General features: G+C 40.7%; 1 protein-coding gene across 1 annotated transcript; it reads left to right on the forward strand.

Moving 5' to 3' along the window:
- The first annotated feature begins 8,930 nt into the window (after positions 1-8,930).
- Positions 8,931-11,102, forward strand: LOC146021190 (parvalbumin beta-like). The gene is made up of 4 exons (XM_083154988.1): positions 8,931-8,991; positions 9,397-9,529; positions 9,772-9,881; positions 10,922-11,102. The coding sequence occupies exons 1-4, from the start codon at positions 8,931-8,933 to the stop codon at positions 10,945-10,947; spliced, it is 330 nt and encodes a 109-aa protein (XP_083011114.1). The 3' UTR covers positions 10,948-11,102.
- Positions 11,103-14,087: the final 2,985 nt, after the last annotated feature.

Below are 14,087 nucleotides of genomic sequence, written 5' to 3' on the forward strand. Positions count from 1 at the left end.
TGGAATTTATTATCGCTCTCTATAACCCTTTTTCTTACATGCTTTCTTCCCCCACTAACAGGGGGATCTATAGAGTAGCTGCTTTCAAGTGTGGGTCGCACTTGGGGTCACTGTTTCGTTATTATATAAAGAAGTATAAAAGCTGGCTATGCTACACCCAAATGGTTTCTTCTAGATTGATGTAATGTTACCTTTTTGAGCATAGAAAAAATAAAATATTGTGATAATTAGGAAGTTCCAAAGATTTGTTGTTGTATGGTCCTTGTTATAACCACTTAATATTTGTTTAATGTAGAAAAAAAGGCATACAGGTGCAGTTTACAATCATTACTACTCACAATTAAAATATTGATTATAAATAAATATCACATAATAGGTTGTTAGCATAGATACAGGTGTTCCCACAGTCATCAAGGTCAATCCCTATCGCTCTGAGGTTCGTTCACATCTTTATGTTAATAAAGGTTGAGTATCCCGTATCTGTACATTAAAAAAAACGAAATATTCCAAAAACCGTGTTTCTTCAGAATATTTCGGGATGGGGGGGTGGGGGGTTGTCTTTATTCCCCCTGCCCCTTTTTTCATACTTACCATGTTCCTGGCATCCGCGGCGGGTTTCAGGGTCCTCTTCAGTGGCATCTCCACTCCCAGGGTTGCATTGCTCGAGTGCAAAATGCTTGTGGTCCTGAGCATTTCGGATAAGGGATATTCAACCTGTTCAAAGAAACTGCGTAAAGGTTGAATAGATCTTATTTATGTAATTTGTTCATTTAAACAATAAAAATGTTGGTTTGTTTTTCAAAAATGTTGTGTTATACAGTTATATTTTGAACAGCCAATAAGATACAGCCGAACATACAATAAGCTGGTGAAAACAACTGAATTTGAAGTGTGTGTATGTGTGTGAAGATGCGCATCTAGTCATTGATTTCTGGCTGCTTTGCACAGGAGAGTAGCGGGTCCCCCAACTGTCCAACCCCTACTGCGAGTTGGACAGTGATCAAGTACACATTGCCCTACCACAGTCTCCCCCTGCTCCTGTGCATGGCTGCAAATACATTTGCAGCCGTGCACAAAGGGGGAAAAACCATCTGTTATCACTCACCATCTAATGGTTTTCCCCCTCTACGCAGGCACCAAGTAAGTCTAGACTTACTCGCGCTGCAATCACCATTGGGAGATGGCGGCTGCTGCTGACATAAGTAGCCCTCCCTCCCCATGGCCAGGCCTCAAAGATTTTTTAGGCAAAACTCTCACAAAAGCTTCCCCTGACAGATACTAGAGGTCTAGTTGGATAGAGCTCTAGTGGCTGTCTCCTAGAAGGTAGTGGCCGTTTTTGGGAGGGCATTTTAGCAGATTCCAATCTGCAGAGATGCGGCCTCCCACCTCCCAATGCCCGCAATCTTCAATGGTCTTGGATACCGAGCAGGACAAAGCTTGGCCATATCACTCTTGTGCCTAAGTATAGCCAGATTTTATTGTTAGAGCTCTGGACAATTAAGTGGACTGTTTGCCTTTGCTGTAAATCCCACTTCAAGGCTCTGCTACAATTGGGTATCGTCTTGTCACAAAGTGCAGAAAACAATTAAAATCAGTGCTCCAAAACATAATGTAACAAAACATTACTGCAACACTCTAGGCATGGCCATAGACCATCGATGATTCAAAATCATCCATGGTTTTTTCCCATGTTGAATACTTTTGCCATCGATGGGGCAGAACAAAATGGTTTCCTTCCATCGATGCCACAGCATCGGTTTTGCTTTTGTTTTTTATTCAAAGTGTCTGGACACGGAGCATAGCTCCGCCTCCCGACACCCACGAAGCCCCTCCCCCATGTTTTGATTGGCCCACAAGCCAATCGATAGGTAAAAATATCGAAGGTCATACATTGCATAGTTTTACTCTATCAATGGCCAGTTGCACTATTGCCATCGATGACAACCATCAATGACAATGGCAATGATGGCCATGCCTACAACACTCACATTTCTAGAATGATTGGTGCTTTTGAGAGCACTTTGCTGGAAAAACTTTGCAAGGGAGAAGGTATTGAGCTGTGGCCAATGTGTCTGCCTTGCAAGCACATGTCATCAATCATATGGTGTCCTGGTTGACCCCCAGGACACATCCAATCTGAAAGAGAAAGAAGGAGAGAGAGAGAGAGAGAAAGAGAGAGAGAGAGAGAGAGAGAGAGAATCTAGTTTGCTTTTAAAACTTTTAACAACAATATAATCATTTAGCGTTTTTACATTTAATAAATAGACATAGCTCTTTGCTATGCTAACTGCCAGCAAGTACTAGCATGTTGACACATCACTTACCTAAATAAATGTAATAGTTTTAGATGAAAAATGTACTGACAGATACGATGTGTCTATTCAAGACAGGACCTTTCATTAAAAACCTTGTGGTATTTTTGTATCAGTGTTATTAGCTTACACGGGGCTGTTTTCCCCACAAGTACATATGGGGACCGAGAGTCAATAACTGACAGAACTAATCCATGACAAAGGACTATCCGATCCTAGCTCCAGATGCACGTGGCACGATACCAAGGCAGTCTGTCTGCACTAGAATGTTTCAGGCCCATACACACTGGGCGATGTTGAGCTGAAAGCAGCTCACTTTTGCTGTTTGAGCCGCTTTCAGCTCAAAACCGGTCCAGTGTATACAGCCCGACAATGAGCGGTGAGTGCTGATGCACGCTCCAACATCATCGCTCGACGTCGCCACTCATCTGCTGGTATTACCAGCAGATGAGTGACGGGATGGACAGCTTTCCATAGTGTCCTGCTATGGAAAGCCATTCACCCCCGGTAAAATTGCTTAGATGGGCTAAAAAGATAAATCTTAGTAATTGATATGATGAAAATAAATTGTGAAAAACAGTTCAGTTCAAAGGGTAGTGCTATTTTATCATATTAAAATATTGCACAAACTGCCGACCTCTATCATTATTTCTTTGGTTGTCCCTTGATTAGGGCATTTTGGCTGAAGGTTAGAACATTCACTTTAAATCATTTAGTAAACTATGTACCATTTGGGGACACTTGGGCTATTTTCGGCATGCTCCCAGAAGGACAAAGGGTGGACAAAGGCTGTAAAAAACTGCTTCTAATAGTCAGTGCAGTGGCCAGAAAGTCTATATTGCAGGCGTGGATTGATGAGAGGCCCCCGACTTTACAATTATTCAAAGATAAACTGCTCCATGTCTTTACAATGGAGTGGGTGGAGTGCTTAATGGAGAGGGAGAGACGCTCAGAAAAATTCTTTAGTGTCTGGGAAAGTTATATATCTTTATTGTCATTATCATTGAGAATGAAAATACATAATTCATTGCAGCATACCCAATGGTACTCGCTTCGGGTACTTTCTGGTGATCCTCCGGTGAATATTGTTGACTAATCACGCTCATTGCTGTTCTCTACTGGACAATACATACTGATCTCAATCTTCCTTTCCTTTTCTGCAAGGAACATATTTGACACAAATGTATTGACATTGTAATTCCTACCTGTCATATAATGCTCATTACTTAAATGTACGTTTTATATGCCTCTGTACAATGGTGTTTAATAAAGTTTGTTTAAAAAAAAAAATATTGCACAAACACTGACATAAAAGTGTCAATTAATGTGGAACGGTCTGTGTCTTAAAAAATTAAATTTGATATCATATATGCAAAATGTGCAAAAAAAAATATCATATATATGGTTCATTTTATTATAACAAAAAAATATAAGTGTTGGGTGGGAAGCATGGAGCGGCTTAATTCTAGGAAAGAAGAATTGGGGTAGGCAGCAGCACCATGCCCCCCCCCCTATGGTGCTACTGGAGGGGGGCAAGGGGGAAACTAATTTCCGGGGATGACGGTAAATGCCCAGGTCCAGGTCCGCCACCACGGTCATGCCTCCCAGCACACTCAACAGTAAGCAGCCTCCTCTGCTTATGTGGGTAGGGGCATAGGTGCCAATTTATCGTTTTGCTGGTGGGTGCTCGAGATTCCCGGACATTGACCCGCCCCTTGACCCACCCAAGCCCCGCCCCTTAAACCATCTTCATTATTATTATAATTTTTTTTTAACACTATTTCAATTATATTTTTTGACCTTGCAAAATCTATGCTCTTCAGGCCTTGAAAAAAGTTTGGGAAAGCCTAAACGCATTGAGACCGCACAGTGACAACCAGCATTCACAACAAACGACACTTCCAGCACAACAGAACCTTATCTGCCATCAAACATAAGCAGGATCACGGGGCAGGCATCCAGCGGCTCATGGGAGCAAACAAGTGATAGCGCTCCTGAGCTGATCTCTCTCCAACCAGCTGAAGCCCAGAGACCGCACAGCGGGGAGCTCACAAGTGCTGCAGGTACAAGCCCGCGATCCCACCACACCACTGAGGCGCCACTGACGGGAAGTGGGCGAACGCGAGCACTCCCAGATTGCACGCTGTTTGCAGCAGAGTGGGTCTGGCGTAACAAGTGTGTGCGGGGGGTGTGGATTCAGAAAGGGCGGAAGTGTCCTATTGAAGGCGGCGGCGTGTATGATTTATTTTATAACCGCTGATCGCTCAGCACTGTGGCAGGCGCAGCAGGACTCGGGGGGGGGAGGGGGCCGGCATCCACCAGTGGGTGCCCAAGAATTTCCGTGGGTGCTCAAGCCCTTGAGCACCCACAGAATCGGTGCCTATGGGTAGGGTTAGCAGTCACACTGATAACATATCCCACACCTGGATTTTTTTTTTTTGGGCTGAGGGTCACTTAAAGCACCTTTGTTCTATAGACTTTTTAAAGCAGCATGAGCACACTTCCTGTGATTAGTGCTCTGTGTACTGTATGACAATCACTGGAATGCTGTTTGTATTGTACGGCGGTCAGTATATCATCTTGACAATTTGATTTGTAGGTGTTTCCACAGTTTAGTTGCCCTTTGGCTCCCATAAACATGAATCCAGCTCTGCTATTAATTCTAATTTTACTAGTGGGCATAGCTGTGGTGCTTTAACCTACAGTAGCAGACATTGAGCAAGAAATTCCTTGAAAGGCCCTATCCCCTCCCATCCACGTGAGATACATTTTGCAGTTGGGAGGGATTTTGATGTGTGCAGCCCAATGCTTATTTGTGCAAATTAGCCTTTGCCCAATAAATCAACATTTAGGACCATATCTACTACTGCTATAATATGTAAAAGTGCAATAATTGTGCACAATATAACTGCATGATAATTATACTGTAACTCACCACAGAACTGGACTTTGAGATTTTAGAATGCAAAAAAAAAAATTTTAATTTTTTTGTCTGGATGATATATTTCGTTTTATATATACTTTTATATGTAGAGCACCAGCATTATCTGTTGTGTTTTAGAGTAAAAAAGAGTGTTTATAATACATAAGGAAGCATAAATATACACAAATATATAAACAACTGGATAATACAATGTATTTTCCTGTCATCATAATCAATTTTTTCCCAAAACGGTCTCTTTTTTACCCTAAGCTCTTCTTTCTACCCCACACTCTCTGGTTTCTTTCCCTGGCTCTTTCTTCTCTCACCCAAGCTGTCTCTTCTTATAGTAAACTCAGGGAATCCACCACATAACTGCTGATTGGTCTGCCTGGCACTGAGTGTTGTCCTGGCACTAGTTTTGTCTGTGTCAAGCTGGCTTCACTAACATCCATCCGTAATAGGGAGCAACTATACCTGGGATGGTTGCAAAAACAAATTAGCAAATTGCAATTGAAATATGCATGTAACACCACAAGTTCCACCACCTCCCCAAGGAGGGGAATGCACTAACATCTGCTGCCCCACTTTGCTACACATCGCCGGCTACTGCATCAATAGTAACCGCATTTATGCAATTTTTATCGCAAAGGAAAGCTCTTGTGTTGAGATGCCTTTTGCGAAACGACATGCCAGCGGGTCCTCGGTGGCTCTGCCCCACTTCCTGTGCCCTGACGCTTGCTACAGGGTCTCCGCTAGCTCCTACTCCTCCTTCTTGCACCTGGAAGGAATAGTATGGTGCTAGGGAGCAGGCAGTAACTGGTCCGGGCAGCACAGCAGTAGGCTGCACAGACATCAGGCGAGGGGCATAGACAGTGCAAGGCGGAGGGGTCGGTGCAGGGTGGCAGAAGTCACAAAAAGATGCCCATAGGCTTCTATGTGGTATCGCCAGCTTTTGCTAGCGATACCCCTCGCAGCAGTAACCTGGTGTAAGGGGTTTAGGGCCAGATGTACTAAGCTTCAAAAGTGATAAAATGGAGAGTGATAAACAGCCAACCAATCAGCTCCTACCTGACATGCCAAAGACTGTGTTTGAAAAATGTCAGGTAGGAGCTGATTGGCTGGTTATTTATCACTCTCCATTTTTTTACTTTTGAAGCTTGATACATCTGGCCCTTAGTGCATATGATAATGCCCTAAAAACCCCGATTACTGAGTTTTTACCACATTTTCGTCTTAGAACATCCCGCCACAAGTGTTCTTGGGATAGACATAAGAATATCCGGTACTTGTGAGTTATCTGGGCGTCCGATTTTGGTACTAGATCGCATGCGATATCGCATGCGATATCGCATGCGATATCGCATGCGATTTGCGATTTGCATGCGATTTAGCATGCGATTTGCATAAGATTTGCTATTCATTTCATTACCCCACTATCCCCAAAGTGTGTCTATCAACGTGAACCCGAAGCGTGACGAGCGCAGCGAGCCCACGAGGGGCGGCGGTACGCGTCCTCCGACCTTTTCATGCCCTACTATCCACTAGGGCGTGGAGTGAGAATAGAATAGTGTGGCGAGCGCAGCGAGCCACCGAGCCCGAAGCGTGGCGAGCGCAGCGAGCCCCGCGAGGGGACTCGGACACCTGTGAAGCCCGCAAGGGCACGCGGATACCTGTGAAGGTGTCCGCGTCCCCTCGCGGGGCTCGCTGCGCTCGCCACGCTTCGGGCTCGGTGGCTCGCTGCGCTCGCCACACTATTCTATTCTCACTCCACGCCCTAGTGGATAGTAGGGCATGAAAAGGTCGGAGGACGCGTACCGCCGACCCTCGCGGGCTCGCTGCGCTCGCCACGCTGCGCTCGTCACGTTGATAGACACACTTTGGGGATAGTGGGGTAATGAAATGAATAGCAAATCGCATGCGATATCGCATGCGATATCGCATGCGATATCGCATGCAAATCGCAAGTACCCAAAATCGGGAGCCCGGATAACTCACAAGTACCGAATATCCTTACAGAAAACTAAGGATCAAATAGGGCTGAGGTTAATAAAAGGTAAAAATGGTCAGACTAGATAGGCCAAGTGGTTCTTATCTGCTGCCATCTGTTTCTCCTACTAATGATAATAATGCATAAGCTCAAATGTTTTCTTTATTAGTTTGCATATAAAAAGGAAAAAGTGCAACACTGCACCAGACTTCAGTCAGAGAGTTCATCATGGAACCCCTAAGGCTTCTGGGGAAAGTAACTGCAGTGCACGAGTCTGGATATATTCCGTAACTTGTGAAAGGGAATTACTGAGTCTATGTAACACAAGATTTGTAAGTGGAGGCTGAAGACAGCACATTCATTTGCTTGGCATCTATCCCTATGTGCCTGTCAGAAACTCCTTAACCCTTCAGTGGAAACAAAGCAGTTGAAGGCTTAAAACTAAATCATGCAGACTGTAAAAGACAAGTATAAAAAACTAAAATAACCACAAAAAAAACAATGGTCTGGGACCAGCAATGCCATATAAAATTAGATTGTTTTCTTTGGCGAAAATATTGCAGTTTTTCCCAAGAACATTTTAATTAATAAAAAATGTAATAAAAAAGCCAAGCAACAATTGAAATCATGTTATTCTAGTGTATTTATTATGCAATGCCATTAGTAATGGAAGAGGGTGTTTGCGCGCGCATCTGGTTGTTCTAGATAACATCGTTTAAATGCAGGGTGTTCCATGTTGTCATCGTTTGCTCTAGTCTGTAACCTGTTAAAATGTCATGAGTATATTTGCTCCTACACTGAGAAAACACAGTACAAAATTATTTTTTATTCATGTTATAGGTTTTTAACATTCCCAGAGTAAAGGCATTTTACCCACTAAAGGATTTTGCTTTTATTTTTTAATATATCCGGTCACTTATCTTGTTGCGTTTGCAAATATCATATGAATTCTCTTGAGATAAAAATAGTGCTAGATGATTAGTTAGGCAAGTTCACTTGACACCATTCCCTATCTGTGACGCTGGGACCTCAGATCTGTATATGGTATGCAACTTAAAGTATATATAAATGGGGCAAGCCCGTGGAGGAGACTCAGCAAGCACTCCATTGCCAAGCAGATAGCCTAACTGCCCAGCCCCAAACACCACAAGGTAAGATATTAAGATGCAGACATGTGAAGGACATCAAGGAAGGCTCTACAGCTGCTTAGGACTGGAACAGAAGGATACAACTGAAGCAGACAAGGATTATTAATATTATTATTATTTATATAATTATAATTTTAATTATTATTACTATTATTAATAATAATAATAGTAAGAACAAAGTTTATTTAAATAGTGTAAGAATTTGCAACAGTGCTTTAGAATTGGGTCAAGAAATATATTAAAATAAATTATTATACAAAATGAAAAATATTCCTTCCTTAGACAAGTAAAGAAATAAGATTTAGAAAATAATAAAAAAAAATTTTTTTTTATATTTACATTATTTTATAGCATTTTTCACTCCTATATTTTCTTTTATTGATAAAGGAAATGTTGGGTTTTACTTACTAATTAGACTATTAGAATATTATGCAATGGGCACGAATGTTAACAGCTCAAACATTTGCAGTGCTGAACTAGACAGAGGAAAGACGAAAGCTTGGAGGGGACATATCATTTCTCAATGACAAAGTACAAAGATTTTCTTTTTCATTTACAGCATGTCTATCACTGATATTCTGTCCGCTAAGGACATCGAGGCTGCTCTGAAGAGCGTAGAGGGTAAGTAACAGACTTACAATGATCGATTCAATAAAAATATGTAGAAATGGAAATGTTGTATTAGTTCTGTTCTTAATAGTTACTTGTGGTACGTTAGAGAGATAAAATAATGTAAATTATTTTATATTGCATAGAGTTTCTTTTACTATGTTACAGTGATAGATCTCAATCTGATTAAAAATATGTTTGGCAAAAAAATATTTAATTTTAAATGGTAAACATTGCCTAAATATGACTTAATTTGACAATGGACATAATATTGCATGTTGTTTTAGAATAGACTTCTATTCATTATTATAAAAAATAATACCTGCATATCCCACAGTTCATTTGCAAAGACCAATAAAAATATTGGGTTGCTTGTGAAGATGCTTACGTTGGAATATATATATTTTGTTTTACCAGCTGTCGGCTCATTCGATTACAAAGGCTTCTTCAAGACAGTTGGTCTTAGTGGCAAGTCCGCTGATCAGGCCAAGAAGGTTTTTGAAATTCTTGACAGAGATCGCAGTGGATTCATTGAGGAAGACGAGCTTGGGTAATGATATATATTTGAATTGCAATGTATCTTAAAATAAGTCACTCTATAATGTTTCAACTAATTGTCCTATAAATAAAGTATGGGCTGACATACCTGAAAATGTAAATTGGTAAGCTCATTTATTTTTGAATGCATCATTCTAATGTCTAACCAGAGTCCGCCCAATACTGCAATATTAGACTTACAGACAAAGTAGATGCTAGAAACATAACAGCTTATAACTCTCTTTTTACCATCAGGCTCTTCCTGCAGAACTTTAATGATAAAGCCAGAGCATTGAATGCAGAGGAAACACAGAAGTTCCTGAAGGCTGGTGACTCTGATGGAGATGGCAAGATTGGAGTAGATGGTAAGCTCACACTTATAGTGTTCCAGATTGATTCTTTGATTCTTCTTGAATATGCCGCATAGGAGCTCTTTCAGCAATGGCAACCAATGCTATTTTTTAAGTGGACCCACTTCCCACGGACAAATGGTGCACGTGCAGACGGTAGCAATGACAGTCTTTGCTATTTTCTGTGAATGCGATATATTCAAAAATACCTTTTATGAAATTGCCGGGATAGTGCCTATCTTAATCCAATTGGATCTTGTTCTGGGGTGCAAGGTGAACCAGAGGCCCTTGTGCGCAGGGGCATAACTAGATATTCGTGGGCCCCATAGCAAAAGTTTGTAAGGGCCCCCTATTTAGCAACTGATGGTGATAAATGTATGTAAAATTTATTACTTACACAGTAAAGACGAGCCCCCTTCAGCTCTGGGCCCCATAGCAGCTGCACCCCTTGCACCTATGGTAGTTACGCCCTTGCTTGTGTGCCACAATCCCTGTACCCATTATAAATATGCACTTGCCTTACAAGCATATAAAAGCAATAAGATAGATTCTCAAAAAGCTTGTGGCTTGGGCTAACCAATTTTGAACCTCTATTGCCTTAAACATTTAACCTATAAAGTTGAGATTTTAGTCTAATATTGAAGAAAACATGTTTATTCTAGCTACATTAATCACATAGAAGTGTAAGGATAGAACAATACAATGATTATATATGTTAAATTTAAAAAATGGCTCAAGAATCTGTGCGTGAGACTGACCTTTAGTTCTAGAGTATAGAGATCTTTCTGCTGAACATGTTTTACATTTAGGATTCTTTCTGATGCTGTTTTGAGTACACCTCTGGTTCTTACTTTCAATCTAGAATAAACGATAATCTTAGTATAAAAATGTTCCAGACTTAGAGCAGAATCCAAATTTTTGAATATAATTAATATGGGCATCAAAATCAAAAAGTCTATATAATTCAACATTTAATTTTTAGTGGAAATTTAAAAAAAAAATGCAGGATTTGGGATATTCCATTAATCATTTTCTTTCTTTCCCCCCTATTTCAGAATTCCAAGCTCTGGTAAAACATTAAACAGCCAAAGACCAAAAGACAACAAGGACTGATCCCTCAATTCTCACCCAACAGGCACCTCATCCACGGCTGGCACTTATTTGTGCATTTTTATACTGTCTCATGGCATTGGAAAAATGCCTGTTTGTTAACTGTTTTTGGGACTATTGAAATATCTAACAATGTACAGGTATTCTGGTCATTCGACGTTACATCTAAAGTGTTTTTGGATGGAGCATAGTGGTTTCGACCAATCACAATGTTGAAGTTGTGGCTGGACGATGAAAAAATAAAAACTCTTTAAATAAAATACCTTGTTTGACATAGTCATTTTTTTCTATTTAGTTATCTTTTCTTCTTGACTATTAGTTTAAATGAATAGTTTACATTGTGCATTATTCCTTTTTTAGAAATGTATTATTTCAATCCTGCCTACTGGATAATCTTGCTTATTTGTTCTCTGCAAAAACATTATCTTTTTATATTAAATTTAAGAGTTTTATCTTTTGGGCCAACATATAAAATAATGTGTATATCAAAGGGCTTTTATTCTACTAATATTATTTTTCTCCTAATATTATTTATGTGTAATATTTACATGTTAAATGGGGGGAAAAAATCCGCACCAGCTCAACTTGAGTGAATCCTTCTAAATAGAAGTGATCTCATTATTATTTTTTTAAACTACTGTCACTACTACTAGATATTATATTACACGAACATGGTCTAAGAATCCAACATCAATCGGGACATTTTGTTCAGCTCTCTCTAATGTTAAACGACTGCCTTGTAAGATGTAATGTAATACAACTGCTACAGCTGCATTAGTTATGGCAGGTATATTGGGCACTTTGGAGGTGCCACTCAAAATCTATCTATCTATCTATCTATCTATCTATCTATCTATCTATCTGATTATTTTTTTATTAGTATTATCTTAAATGAAATATCCTTTAAAATGGTCGATGTAATAACCACTAGGACTGGTTTGTGCTATCTGCAGTGACACAGGGGATTTATGTAAAACTTAAAAATAGGCATCTTACGGAAATTGTAGGTCCCTTTTATGATAATGTTGTTTAACTGTTTAATGCACTTTCATAGAACATATTGTGGCAGATGTATTAAGCCTAATAATAAACTGAAGATAAAGTGGAGGTAAAGTGAGATAAAGCGCCAGCCAATCAACTCCCAACTGTCATATTTCAAACACAGCTGATTGGCTGGTGCGTTATCTCCTTCCAACTTATCTCCACTTTATCTCTTCGCCAGGCATAATACATATGCCCCAGTAAATGCAATTTTAGGTTGACAGTCCCCCAAAAAAGTGAGAAAATGTCACTGTACACTTAGACTTCAAGACAAGAGTTTCCTTTGCTATACATCAAATCATCCCTAAAATTCAGAATCATTCATTCTGTACTAAGGGGTAGATGTATGAAGAAGTGATAAAGGAGGAGAAGTGAGCTAGAGCAGAAGTGGCCCACGGCAACCAATCAGCTGCTCTGTATAATTTTATATTATGTGAGTTACAGATGTTACTACAGTGCTGATTGGTTGCCATGGGCCGCATCTCCTCTGGCTCACTTCTCCTCCCTTATCACTGCTTCATACCTCTACCCCTATGTAAAAACATAGCAAAGGTCTTTGGAAGCGTTCATTTAGCACGTTGTGCAGTATGCTACAGGGAAGTTTTGAGGTAACACTTTCAACACTGTGTTAAAAACAAGGCTTAAACTCCGAAGTTTTAACTACAGTATGCTTTTAACTACAGTAATCTTGTTTTGCATTGACCAAGTCCAATAGCTGCCCACTCTCACATTGCTCAGTGGTCTGTGAACTCAGGACTTATCTCATATTTCGGGTTATGTTTCACTTACAGTTCTGGCATGCTGTTGAGTTGTTTGGCATATGGACTCGGTGAATGCAATGCCAGAAATCTGGATGAAATATTATGCTCTGCCAGGCGGACATAGCAGAGAGTTAGCATGGAGGGATGTCGGGTCAAAGCTCCTGTTTTGTACTTAAGTAAAATGCAGCAAAGTAATAGGGTAAATCTGGTGCAATTTGAGAAAGCAGTGATTAGTTGGTTGCATATCTATTTACGCTGTTGGGTACACAAGGTGAAGCCGAGTTCAGAGGCACTGCTTCCACATAACCATACTCAGCGACATCCAAACCGAGCTTTTCTTCCTTATTTTTAAACTCCGGTAGCCGTGGATACAACAGTTACGTTGGCAAACAAAATTGATGTGACAAAGAATTGCCAGCTGTGTCTGCAAACCTACATAAACCAATGATTATATTATATGGATGCAGACTTGGAGGTTGTTTCAGAGTTGCAAGAAAAAAAAAACAAGCAACAAATTTGTACTTGTCCGAGCTGCAGGGTTATAGAAAACTTTCCCTGAGTCCTGGTAATGAAGGGGGTGTGGCCTACTTGCTGTAGCATGACCCCGCCCCTTTGGAAAAGAAGCTTTAGAAATAAATGTTTAGACACTGGGCTGGGGAAAGAGGCTTCTGGTAAAGGGGGAAGGTGCAGGACTTGGACCCTCCAAAAAGCCCAGTAATTACAATTGTGTTAATTTTGCTTGTAGCAATGCTGCAGGTAAGGTTAGTGTAGTGCAAAGAGCACTCTATGGAACAACTTCCATACATATGCATCTAGCTATGTAATACCTTACACAGAAGCTGCTATTAACACTTTTTGAACTTAAAGGTCTCACAAGTGTGATGCCTTGGGGCAGTTGGATTGTGCTAGACTGGAGGGGGGGGGGGGGTCCTGTGCCCTGGACTTGAACCTTGGTGTTAAGGACCCACCAGATGAGGCCACCTGGTTTGCGAATGGTCGGCCCATATATTTTGACAACATTCTGTTAAGCACCTCATTATGTTTAGAATGAAGGTGTGCAGCCCATGGAATCACCCTCCCCCAATCCTCACACATGTATAACTCTATCCTCAAGCTGGCTGTAGTGGGAACTAAATGTTCAGCTATTCGGAGACATCCTACTATGGACCAGATGTAGTAAGCTTCAAAAGTGATAAAATGGAGAGTGATAAACCACCACCCAATCAGCTCCTAACTGCCACGGGAAAGGCTATGCTTGCTGATTGTGGTCTAATGTAGGGTACACACCAGAACGACCCTGATCGTGAAA

Source organism: Crinia signifera, chromosome 7 (assembly GCF_055691185.1).
Source record: "Crinia signifera chromosome 7, ASM5569118v1, whole genome shotgun sequence".
Taxonomy (NCBI): domain Eukaryota; kingdom Metazoa; phylum Chordata; class Amphibia; order Anura; family Myobatrachidae; genus Crinia; species Crinia signifera.

What these genes read in the sequence shown, in the direction of transcription:
- LOC146021190 (XM_083154988.1), top strand. Translation starts at nt 8,931, where the DNA reads ATGTCTATCACTGATATTCTGTCCGCTAAGGACATCGAGGCTGCTCTG. An exon ending in ATTGAGGAAGACGAGCTTGG is followed by an intron (nt 9,530 to 9,771) that starts GTAATGATATAT and finishes TTTTACCATCAG; the next exon opens with GCTCTTCCTGCAGAACTTTA. An exon ending in TGGCAAGATTGGAGTAGATG is followed by an intron (nt 9,882 to 10,921) that starts GTAAGCTCACAC and finishes CCCCTATTTCAG; the next exon opens with AATTCCAAGCTCTGGTAAAA.